This window comes from Rattus rattus, chromosome 5, assembly GCF_011064425.1.
Source record: "Rattus rattus isolate New Zealand chromosome 5, Rrattus_CSIRO_v1, whole genome shotgun sequence".
Classification (NCBI taxonomy): domain Eukaryota; kingdom Metazoa; phylum Chordata; class Mammalia; order Rodentia; family Muridae; genus Rattus; species Rattus rattus.
Window position 1 is genome coordinate 105,337,253 of NC_046158.1, and position 12,915 is coordinate 105,350,167.

The window sequence follows — 12,915 nt, forward strand, 5'->3', positions numbered from 1 at the left end:
CAAGGCTGCCCAGTCCATCCCTCTAAAGACTCCCCTCTCTACCCACATCCCTGCCTAGGCAGTGGGTGTCATCTGACTTTTTGGCTAACCATAGATCATTCTTCCTCTGTGCTTATCCTCACAGGCCTGACTTGGGAAGTTATTGACCAGGGTCCACATCAAAACTACAGGCATCCTCATTAAAGGGAAAAGGCATCATGTCATGACCCACTAAGAAACCCAGAAGACCTCACATTAGCTTTAGGGAAGAAAAGTTTAACACATCAGCTAAGACGTCGACCGTCTTGTTTCTGCTCATGCGTCTTACCTGCTTTCTCCCTCCTTCCCTCACTTCCCACGCTCCTCTGTTTGCTCCTCACGTCTGCACTTCAGAAATACTCAGCTTAGCCTTTCTCCGTCGGGGGACCTTCATGACGCCTCTTCCCTATACTTATAGCCATGTAACCTCAGCCCCACCCTCTTCAACTCATGTACTAACTCATATGGTACTTCCTCCATGAGCCACTTCCGATGTGTCCCACAAAACCTGGTACTGTTCATCTCACAGTCGATGGCACTCTAGGCTGTATTTGTCTACTACGTTGTCTTCTCGTTACTTCCCAAACTCCAGTGGCACAGGAACCCCCTCACCTGGCCCATGGTTTTGTTCCTGACACATGCCTGGCTCACCATGCTACTCCATGTGTTTCCTGAGCATGAATGCATGAATGATGCTTTCTATTTCCCTAAGAAATGGGATGTGGACATACCTCTCTTTTAGCAATTATTCTTTCTAGGCCTCACGCACCAGGGTGGCTTGGATCTGTCATCCCTGTTTGAGGTTCCTGGGGGATTGGGAGTATTTCATCTCTCTTGCTAGCCCCTGTCCTTCCATGTACGACTATCTCCTAAACACCCTTAATGCAGATTAGGACAAAAGAGGATGAGCGCATTTGGTGTCATAGCAAGTTGAAGAGCATGGGAAAGAAGGGAGGAGTGGCCAGAACTTGGAGCTCCTCCAGCTAAAAGTACATTCTCAGGAGGAGCATTCTTGCCGGTTAGATGTGTTCTTTTGACAATTCTAAACACATATGTAGTGCATTTGATCACCCCAACCTTCCCTTATCACTTTCTCACCCCTGCCATGCTCCCCGCCTCCCCTCAAGTCTCTTTCCCACAGTCACGCCTTTCTTTTTGTTTTGAGACCCTCTGATTTTAAGCAGGAGCATTTGTGTAGCTGTGTGTCTGGGACTACCTGTTTCAGCCTGGTGGTCTCACTGACGAGTACACAGCTAAAGGCAATGACTGTCTCTACTCCAGAAGCAATCCGTTTCTAGTAAAATACAAAGGATTGTTTTAAATGCTGGTCTTTCCTCTGGAAAATATACCATAGGCAAAGCAGTCCTCCCACAGGACTTTTCTCTGGTTTCCTTATTTATTGTTTTTATCTATTTTGATACAGGATCTGAAGGTCTGCCACTTGCTATATATCCCAGACTAGCCTCAAACTCACAACAATCCTCCTACCTCAGCTCCCTGGTTGCTGGGATTACAGGTATTTCCACCATGCACAGCCTTTTTCTCGTCACTTCTTTGTTTCACGAGATAGTCACCAAAAGGAGCCAGAGCAGACATTAAATGGCGTCAGGAGGGAGAACACACAACACCTGTGAGGATGGCATCTGATGCTGCTGGGGCCCCATCTGGCCAGAAGAGAAAGACTAATCAAGAAGTCTAAGCCACCTTGTTAAGACATGAAAATTGTCCCTGGGGACTAAATCAACATGTTCTGTTTTCACAGGACCAAAATCCCTTATTGGTTTGTCAGATGGCTGAGAGAATGGTGCTAACTGATTACCAGTGTTAAGGGTGCAGCTAAAGTGGACTATAAAGGGAACTATGGAAGAAGAGCCATGTAACTTTCTCTTCTCTTATTCAGATCCTCCACAAGCTCTTCTCTTTTTCAAAACTCCTGTAAGATGAGGAGACTTTCCCTCACAGACTTTCTTTACTCCACAACGGCCTCGTGCTTTCACTTTCACTCCTCACTGTCTCCTTCCAACATGTCTTAGAGTCATTTATTTCGAAGCAAGTGAATAAATCCATTTCAACTTTAAACACTTTTACTTTTATAGAAATATTCTTTACTCCATAACTCAGAGTATGACATCACCCTTGCTGTGTGAATTAAACTACTGAGTGACTTCCGGAAACTTTGTCCTCAGTAGTATATTACTCGCAAAGGCTTTAAATTCTGAAGTATTAGAGTAAAAACAGAATTTGCTTTAAAGCCCATCTCCACCAATCCAGTCTTTCTTTGTAACAGTGCCCAAGCAGGCATTGTTTATGGAAGACTGAGGTCGGTGCAGCAGACATCAGTCAAACTTGAAGAAAATGAAACTTCTTTCAGTACTATAAGTCCTATAATCCTCTTCCTATTCCTCACCAAAATGTGCTCATTCTTAGACGCTCTTCCTCATCTGGGTTTAGGGTGTTTAGGAGATAGGAGAATATGATAGTATATAAAAGGATGGGGCCATCAAGAGAGATGTGTGTGTGTGTGTGTGTGTGTGTGTGTGTGTGTGTGTGTGTGTGTGTTCATGCACATGAGTATGAGAGTGTACCACAGTGCACTTGTGGATATCAGAAGGCAGCCTCTGGTGTTGGACCTGGCCTTCCACCTTGAATGACACAGGGTCTCTTATTCACCACTACATAAACCAGGCTAGCTAGCCTGCACACTACTGCTACATAAACCAGGCTAGCTAGCCTGCACACTTCCAGAGGGTCTTCTACCCTTACTTCCTGTCTTCCTGTAGGAACACTGGGATTACCAATGCATGCTGCCACACCAGGCTTCTGCAAGCTCTGAGGGTCCAAACTCATGGCCCCTTGCTTACCTAGCAAGTGCTTTACCCTCCAAACCACCTAGCCTGCCCTGGGTGTTTTCATTCTTGCCCGTCCAACAACTCTCCAAAATACTCTGCGTGGCAGCTACTCCACCAAGAAAGGCCTCAGAGTAAAGAGAAAGTCATCTCTTCTCGAACACCAGGTCACTGGAGGTCTGAGGAAATACAGTAAACACATAATCGGGTGACAGAAGTTTGTGAGAAATAAACTCTAGCCCCAGAAGTAGGAGCTCGGGATTCCGAATCCAGCCACATGTAAGTGCTGAAGTGGATGAGAGTCCCAGGGCTACGTTGCCCCACTTTTTAAAACTACCACAAATCATGTAAAATGGGGTAAAATATCTTTCACTATAGGATAAATCATATCTTACCCTTGGCTTCGACTCACTCAAAGGATCAATAAAATGGTTCCCTCCAGTAGAAGTTCTAGCAGCATAAATATGACTGATAAATAGATGGTAGATAGATAGAAGATTGATATAAATAAACACCCCAGTCGATAACAGGAGATAAGTAGATGATCTATAAACAGATGGTATGCAGATGATTAATAGACAGACATAGGTAGATAGAAGGCTGATATGGATAGATAATTCAAATAGATAAACAGGAGATAGAGAGATATAGATAGAAGGCTCACCTCAGTAAGTAAATATGTATTCTGTATGAGTGTGAAAATACAGAAGAAAGTTAACATGTACACAGATATGTGTGTATGCACTGATTTTAAATTAAATGAGTATTTAAAAAAAACTCAGTTATACTTCCAAAAAGATTTTCTTCCCTTGACACGCATGGTTGTTTGTTTGTTTTACACTAAGCTGTGTCTCTAGTCCTTTCTCTTTTTGTTTTTCTCTTTTTTTTTGTTTTCCATTTCTAGTTTTAAATCTTGTTCACAAAAATAACTGTCCTTAGAAAACAAATTTAAAAAAAAAACAGAAAAATCAAAGGAGGATGCAAACTGATGCTTCCTTATTGAGAAAATAAGGAGTTCGTGACTGAAATAATAACTAAATAAGACACCTAGGAACGCAGCTGGGTGGGAAAGGGCACCTCGTCCACACAGCTATTCGGCAAGGAGGTCTCTCCTCAAGGTGAAAGTGGGCACAGCTGGGGATAAGTGACTCCGTGCTTTAAGCTAAGGAGTAAACTAGAAACTCCCTCTAATGATGGTAGCCCATTCAGCAATTAGGTTATTATAGACAATTCCCCCTGCTCCAGTTCCACACTCACCAAGCAACCTGCTGGTAATAAATTGCTTTCCCACAGAAGCCTTCAGGGAAAGAACACACCAGTCATGCTAAAATGAACATCTGATCCTCGCGATGGTTGCTTTACACGTTTTAAACTAATAAATTGTCATTCTTGCTGTGTATCATACATGTCCTGAACTAGAGTTTGTCTGCCTCAGAAAGGTATTCCTCTTCTATTAAAGTGCTGTCCAAAATCCACAAGACAAAAGGTCTTATCTGGCCATAGTCTGCCAAGCTGCTCGGGTCCAGGAGGTAGGGGTGGCTAGAAGTGTGCCCTCTGACATCTGGAACTCCTGCTTCCCTCCTGTGTAACTATAGAACCTAAGGTGAATCTCTGTAAGCCTTGGTAGTGACCAACCTAGGTGAGCTAGAGAAACAGATGTTGCTTTGAGCAGCCTGTATTCCTAAGATTCAATCTCTGGTTCCGTAACATGTAATGGCTTCCTCGTGAGTGCCCCTCCCACTTCCTCCTCTCTGGCCCACTCCCCATGCCACCCTGTGCCCCTCCTCTCTTCTTACACATCTCTCAATCTCCTCTACTTGTTCCCTAGGTTTTCTTCCATTGTCCCTTTGGTTGTTGGCTTCCCAGATGATGTGCATGGGTGAACCTTGACACCCACCTGCCAAAGCGTAAGATCTGAAGTTAGACTAGGAGGATGGAGTGAAGGAATGGCCTGCTCGTCTCCGATCACTGACCCTTGTTTCCCTCAGGCCCCAGGCTCCCAGAACTCAGAAGCAAAAATCTCATAGATCCAATGTCCCATGGACATGGAGTCCTGGCCACCAAGCTATAGTCAACCTTGTCTGACAGCTCAAGGGCAGGCCCTTAGAGCCCCCAGTGCCAGATCTTTGAGGCACAGATAGACTCTGAACAAGGGAGATCCTAATGAATCTTAACCACAGGAAATGAAACCAGAAAGAGAGAAAGGAGAAAGCCAGGCTTCTGCCCTGCATGAATTTAGCTGAGTGTGAGAAAGAGGGCGGAAGGTATGGGTGATGACTTTCGGTTCCAGTGACAGCTATCTACAATCATAGTGCACATAGATTTCACACAGTGTACAAGAATAGAAGTGAGCCTCTCTGTGTCTCTATCTTTCTGTCTCTCTGTCTCTGTGTCTCTCTGTGTCTCTCTGTCTCTGTGTCTCTCTGTCTCTGCGTGTGTGTGTGTGGTGTGTGATGTGTTTGTGTGTGTGTATGTGTGTGTGTGTGTGTGTGTGTGTGTGTGTGTGTGTGTGTGTTTGTGTGTGTGTGTGTGTGTGTGTGTGTGTGTGTGTGTGTGTGTGTGTGTGTGTGTGTGTGTGTGTGTGTGTGTGTGTGTGTGCGTGTGAGTGGGGGGTGTGTGTGTGTGTGTGTGTGTGTGTGTGTGTGTGTGTGTGTGTGAAGTAATGGCTAATGCAGCCAAACGTAAGCAAGTAACTGTCCAATCACCATGCCTCGACAGTAAGTTATTCTCTTATATGTTTATCTCAATTTTTCGTCTCCATCATCTCTCTGTTCTCTATTCTCTATTTCTGTGTATTCACCTGTTCTTTCCCCCAAGTCTGTGAGCTTCTAAAGGAGTTCATCTTTGTCTCTCTCCTCACCAGCCCATGCTAACAGGCCAAGTTCACAGATGGGGGAAGGAAAACCGAGGTTAGGGGTTAGCAGGATCAAATGTGGTGAGCCGGATTCCAGTTCTAGTGGAGAAATAGGGAACTGCTAAGGGGAAGGAAGATGACAGAGGCAGGGAGGTCTGTCTAGAAGACAGAGGAGGAGCAGGAAAGCAGTGTAGAGAAAGGCAGCAGGTCAGGCTAGGAGAGGAAGGAAAGAGAAGAGGAAGCTGGCTGGCCAGGGGAGGACACAGGCAGTGGGTGAACAACAGGAGGAAGAGAGGATTTAATATTTTACAGTTTGGGTGATGGCTGCATGCTTAATATAACACAAACAGACTGCATAGTAAGCTGATATCACACACACACACACACACACACACACACACACACACACACACTCACACTGGGTCCAAGGCTAAGCCCTCAGCTTATATTGTCTCATTCAGTCTTTACCAGAACTCTAAAGAAGAAGCCATCATTGTCCTCATTTTATAGATGAAATGACACAGTATTACATGTGGTTAGCCCTGCCAGTAACAAAGACAGGGAAGACCTATGAGAACAAAATGATTAAACTGCCCCCACTCGTCACCGTTACTGTTCTCTAAGCCTCCCTGTGCCAGTCTGCTGTATACATTTTCATTCATCTTTAGTATCATTTTTAATTTTGTGTGTGAGTATTCCCGTGATGTATGCATGGGCACCACATGCCTGCCTACTATCTATAGAGACCTAGAAGAGGAAACCAGATGCCCTGGCATTGGTTGTGTCCAGTGGGTGCTGGGAACTGAACCTGAGTCCTCTGCAAGAATATCAAGTGTTTTTAAAAAGCTGGTGCAACTGTCCAGCCCATGCCCAAGTGCTTGAAAGATTACTGTCAGGGCACAGACCACAGAGAAAGAGCCTTGAGGACATTATCAATGACAATGGTAAAGCAGAGCTACATACATAGGTGTCTCTGTGACTAACTCACCACTGTCAATATGTCATCCTTATGTTGGGGTCAGAACCAAGAGGGCCCGGGTGACAACTAGGCCTTAGTATTTGAACACTACAGGGATAGAGATGACATTGACTGTGATGGCAGTGGACAAGGAAGAGGAGGATATGGAACAACAGAATCAGAAATAGAAAAGCACAGTGATAAATCCAAGCGGCTTACATTAGCCTCTAGATCACCTTTAACGCCAAACAGAACGGACAAATGTGTGGGTGTGGCATGGAGGGCCTATGAGCCAGAGCTGAAGCCCTGGGAATGAATGGCCTCCCTGAGGAAGAACCAGAGGAAAGATCATCGGCTAGGGAAGGCCAGGGGCTGAGGAGAAGGAGCTAATCAAGGAGCAATGATAGAGCGAAGGGAAATTCACCCTTCAAAGGCTGGTTCAGGAAGGGCCCAGCACAGGAGAGGCCCTCAGCAAACTGCACTGAAGAGGGTAAAGAGGGAAAGGGAAGGGGCCCACGGTAATGGAGAAACTCCTTTCTGGAAAACAGAGCGCTCAGGCTAATACCTACTCACAAACGTATTTACTAGCATGTAAAGTATTTAAGATAACTAAGAAGCTGCTGTTTTCTCTGCTCGCCTTCCAGAAGAAGTCCTTAAACAGAACAGATGTGTTACACAGGGGTGTCTGGAATGTGCATTTGATTTCAAAAGCTGAGGCTAGAGGAGAAGGAGGGAGTAAGGGAGGGAAGGAGGTCAGGAAGGAGGGAGGTAGGGAAGGAGGGAAACCTAGATACAGGGCAGGACAGGTGAATTTCTGTGAGTTCTGTGAGTTCAAGACCAGCTTGGTCCACATAGCAACTTCCAGGCCACCTGAGGCTACACGGTAAGATTCTTTCTCAAAATAAGAAGGGGGTGGGGGTGGAGTGGTAAATAAGTAAAAGAAAAAGGAGAGGGAAAGATGTCTTACTTCAAGTATTGTCTACTAATGAAGCTTTCTGTGCGGTTGTACGTGAACAAAACACTCCTGTGCTTAAGCACACACTCATGCACAATCGCCCAAGGGCAGAAAATATCACTTGATCTATTTTGAAGGATTCGTTTATGCCGTATCAAGCAGTACATAATACAGTAGTGCATGAGGCTGAACAAAATCCCACCGGGCTGTCCTCGCCAGTGGAGGCTGGCCCGAAGTCACACTAGAGAAGAGGCAGTGTGTAGGCACAGGCATTCATTCGTACCCCACATGAACCCCACTATTCCTTCACCCTTGTCTCAAAACCCTTCAATCCCCAAATAACGATTCTCACCAGCTTCTTCTTCAGACCGCTCACTGCTAACCTGAGACCTGAAACTCTCTTGTATCTATGCACAAGACAGCTGAAGGATGAAATTTTCTCCTCAAACAAACCTTAGCACTGAAAATCTATCCCTCGAGCCTCAGAAACACAGGCCAGTGCCAACCGTACATCGGAAGCGTGAATTAACCACAGAATAAATGGGACGGGACCTCGGGCTGTGCAGAAGATACTTGCCACCCAACACTCTCAAACCAAGACGTTCTCTACGATGCTCCTGTCCAGCACTTCAGACGTGACCCTTGCAGAATAAAAGTCTGAATCTCAAATACAATGAAAAGTAAGTGTCCTATCCCCTGTCCTCAACTAATGTCCCCCGAAACTATTTTTAGGACAAGGCAAACAAGACATATTCACTAAGGCTCAACCAAACAGAGGGAAACAGCAAACCAAAACAGGAATTTGGAAGAAGGAAAATGTCAGTAAGTCTGAGCAAACTCCACTTGACCTCCTTTGCCAGGGAATGGTCCCCCACCAACTCACCTCAACCTGGATCTAACTTTCTCCTGGAGAGAGGGGGTTTCCCAGCAATGCAGATAAATCAAACAAGTATCCACTGGGTGAGCACACCCACGCTGAAGCAGGGCAGGACTGAAAGCGCCTGTAATTACAGAAAAAAAAATGACTCTCTAGGGGGCCATCCTTGAAAAGTTCAACTCCCAGAAAAAAAAAAAAAAAGCAACACACACACACCCTTGACCACTTACCACAACCGGAAGCTGCTGGGTGGCAACCAGAATCAACAGTCTTCAGAAAAGGATGCTGTCACGTCAAGAAAGCCGCTACCCCTGCAGCGGGGGCGGGGGCGGGGGCGGGAACGGGGGGGGGGGGGGCACTCCTTGAGCTGAGCCCAGAGGAGCATCTCCTCCTCCAGTTACCTGCTACCACAGGCAGGCTGAACAAAAGGGGACTCCCACGAGACTGCTACTGAAGGATGGCTTCTTCTGTGGAAATCAAGGTAGAGGTGATCAACACAGGAAAAGCCAGCTAGCATCTACTGGCCAACCTTCTAGCTGCCCTGGACTGAGGAGGATAAGCAAGTGCCTTTGGAGTTGCCAGCTGTTTTTCCCAGAGATTAAACAATCAGCAATGGGAGACATCACAGAGGGAGTTGGGCTCTCTCAGGAATGAGAGCTAAGCATGCACAAGCAACATTGAAGGCTCAGTGCAGCAACACTTCTTTCTCAACATCCTTCATTTTAAAGCAGAGGATGCCGGGGTTAACCCTTTGGTTGACTTCATGGGAAGTGGATTTCTTTTAATTTTTCAATTTGGGATCACTTTTGAGGGGTTCTGGTTCACTGAGTGGAATTAAATGAAAACAAAATATTTCAGTTTGCCATGCTTCCCCCACCACCACCACTATACAGCCCTAGTTTGCCTGGAACTTGCTGTATAAACCAGGCTGACCTCCAGCTCCCGGAGATCCACCTGCTTCTGCTTCCTGGGTGCAGGGATTGAAAGTGTGTGCCACCGAACCTGGTAGTTTGCGGCTATCTTTTTTTGCACATATTTCTGAATTGCATCCATAAGTACCGTATTACATCATTTCACCCGGCCCTCCCCCCCTCTTCAGCTCCTCTATGCCCCCTACTCCTTCTCAAGTTCACAATCTCTTCTTCCTTAATTATTATTAATCATTAGTGTGTGAGTGTGTGTGTGAGTGTGGTGTGTGTGTGTGAGTGTGGTGTGTGTGTGAGTGTGTGTGTGTGTGCACATGTGTGTGTGAGTGTGTGTGAGAGTGTGTGTGTGAGAGAGAGAAAGAGGGAGTGTGTGTGTGAGCGTGTGTGAGTGTGTGTGCGTGCACGTGTGTGTGTGCATGTGTGTGTGTGTGTGTGTGTGTGTGTGTGTGTGTGTGTGTGTGGAGTGTGTGGTGTGTGTGTGAGAGAGAGAGAAAGAGGGAGTGTGTGTGTGAGTGTGTGGTGTGTGTGTACATGTGTGTGTGAGTGTGTGTGTGTTAGAGTGTGTGTGTGAGTGTGTGAGAGAGAGAGAGAGGGAGTGTGAGTGTGTGGTGTGTGTGCACATGTGTGTGAGTGTGTGGAGGTGTGTGGTGTGTGTGTGAGTGTGTGTGAGAGAGAAAGAGGGTGTGTGTGTGTGTGGGTGTGTGTGTAGATTCTGAAGAGGCGTGTGTGTGTGTGTGTGTGTGTGTGTGTGAGAGAGAGAGAGAGAGAGAGAGAGAGAGAGAGAGAGAGAGAGAGTGTGTTTGTGTGTGTAAATACAGCCTGCTGAGTCTACTTCGTGTTGCTCATGTGTTTGTGGTTAGGAATGACCACTTGGGACTAGATAAGCTATCAGGGAGCATGTCCCTGGAGCAAGTAGTCTTCATCTCTCATCAGCCATTAATTGTCTGAAGTTCTTTATCCAGGGGAGGGGTACGGTGAGATCTGCCCCCTCCACACTGCCATGTCAGCTGCCGTTGCCATTGTGTGGGTCTTGTTTAGGCAGCCATACTGTCGAGGTTTCGTGGGTGCAGCTTCCCAGTCGTGTATAAAAGACGCAGTCCTGCAGCGTATGACCTGGTCCTCTGACTCTTCCGATTTTTCCATCCCCTCTTCTGTGATGGCCCCTGAGTCTCAGGTGTGATGGTTGTACTCTAGAGGTCTCAAGTGAGGTTGGGCACCCCACACTCGGTTCTCTGCGTTTTGACCAGCTGTGGACTTCTGTGATGGTGTCCATCTACTGCTTTTCTCCCTTGGCTGCTTGTGCAGCATCTTTAGATACCGTGAGAGCTGATCCTCAGGGAGTTGGCTTTCCAGTCAGCTCCAGGCTGACTCCTCCAAGTTTTGCGTGTGAAATGTGTGGTGCCTTCAAACCTATCGCTCTGGTTATTTTTAAAGAAGGATGTGGTTGGCTCCTTTCTAACATGCTTTAGGTCATTTGAGAATTTTCCCAGAAGTTGCATCAGAGTTGACGTTAAGCACTGGGACCAAGCATGCTGAATCACGTCTTTACAGCCAGAGCAAGTTAGTCCCTTGTGAGCGCTCACGCTTCAACTCCACCCTCATGTAATAGCACCATCCTGGACTCCCTGGCTTTTACAGGAAGCCAGGTAGACACAAATCATGATCCCTCCCTCTTACACATTCCACGACTCAGACTCCGAGAAAAAAAGACCCATGGTTGTCCTTTATATGCCACAGAAGACCAGAAGCAACTTAGGGAAAGAAGTAATCTCTTTAAAGGGATTGAAAGAAGGAATGCTTTACCATGAAAAGTAGGTGAAGCACTGTCCCTGTACCATATTTAAACCCAATACTGGCCAATACTGTAAGTCCAGTAACTACAGTTACCAGCAGAGACAAGGAAAGCAGCACCAGGCCTTAGCACAACAGGAAGAGAAGAGGCGAGGTGTAAACTGTGTGGAATAACTGAGGTGTAAGCTGTGTGGAATAACTGAGGTGTAAGCTGTGTGGAATAACTGAGGTGGGAGCTGTGTGGCCGGACACACAACTTGACAGTCTTAAGTGTCAGCATCAGTGGTAGAAGCGAGAACCATATAACCTTTTTTTTCTTCAAACTTTGTGTCAACATTAAATTGATGTTAAGTGCACCACGAATGACTAACATGAAGTAAAGAATGACTTAGTGTGTAAATTTCATGTGGGGTGAACTGAAGAAAAGTAAGCCACAAATCACCCAGTGCCTGTCACGTAATTGTCCCTAATGCAAGTCTGTCTCTACCGTCTCCAGAACCTTCTCAGTGGCTGTCACATGGACTTTATCGGAAGAGAAGGAAGGTGTCTGTATGAACTGTTCCACAACTCCGGCTTTTACGTTGTAATCCAACTGAATGTCTCCCTGTACTCTAAGGCCAAAGTCCCATGGGTCTCCTCTCATAGCTTCCCAGTATAAAGTAGCACCAGCAACAGGATGAGATCAGCCAGGAGAGACAGGACATGTCTGCAGTCCCAGTACACAGAGACCGAAATAAAAGGACTGTGGATTTGAGGCCAGCATGGGTTTCATAGCAAGACCTTAGTGAGAAATCAAAATGAAAGAAATCGAGAACAAGGGGGGAGAAAAATCAAGAGAGAAAAGGGAAGAGGAAAGGAGAAAGGGAAGAAAGGAACAGAGGGATGGAGGAGGAAAGGTGGGCTTAACAAGAAAAAACAGAAGTATTGTTTTCTTCCTGCACTCCAGAAAACTGCTATTCACAGACCCCCATTACACCTCCTCTCTACCCACCGACCCCATCCTCTCTACCCACCAACCCCATCCCATCTCCTCTCCTACACAACTCATTTTCCTATCCTACCCTATCAGTTTCTCTTGAACTGAAACCCACTCACCATCCCATTCGGAAACAAAGACATCAGATCTTTGAAGCCACACATAACCTCAGCTATTTTAATATCAAAAAAATCTAAAATTTTTAAGCTCTAAAATCTAACCTTTTTTCAGTTTTGTGTGTGATCTGGTAGATGTGCTGGACTAGAATTCAGTGTCTTAGTTTTTTATTGCTGTGAAGAGACACCATGACGAAAGCAACTTATGGGAAAGAAAGTTTATTGGGGTACAGTTTCAGAGGGTGAGTCCATGGCCATCATGGTGGGGAGCATGGAAGTGGGTGGGCAAGCATGATGCTAGAGCTCACATCTGATCCACAGTCATGAAGCAGAGAGAGCACACTGGGAATGGCATGGCTTTTCCTTTTTTTTGTGAAAGGATGCACAGCTGAACTTTATTACTCAATTCAGAAAAAAAGAATGAGAGAACGTAAGGATGGGGCATCTCTCACACAGCTAAGTCTCTGGTAAGGATCTAGACTTAGGAACATAAAAGTGTTTCCTAGTCTATTAAAATTGCAGAAATTAAGGTGAAGCCAAGGATAATATCAATCTGTCATTACACGCAGATTGATATGGTATGAAAAAATATATATAT

General features: G+C 45.8%; 1 protein-coding gene across 1 annotated transcript in view; it reads right to left on the reverse strand.

Annotated features, from left to right (window-relative positions):
- Positions 1–11,868, reverse strand: part of Atp8b4 (ATPase phospholipid transporting 8B4 (putative)) — a 192,105-nt gene extending 180,237 nt beyond the window's left edge. Inside the window, exon 1 of the mRNA XM_032902598.1 lies at positions 11,713–11,868. Coding sequence (XP_032758489.1) covers positions 11,713–11,868 — 156 coding nt within the window. The remainder of the gene's footprint in view (positions 1–11,712) is intronic.
- Between the last annotated feature and the right edge of the window lie 1,047 nt (positions 11,869–12,915).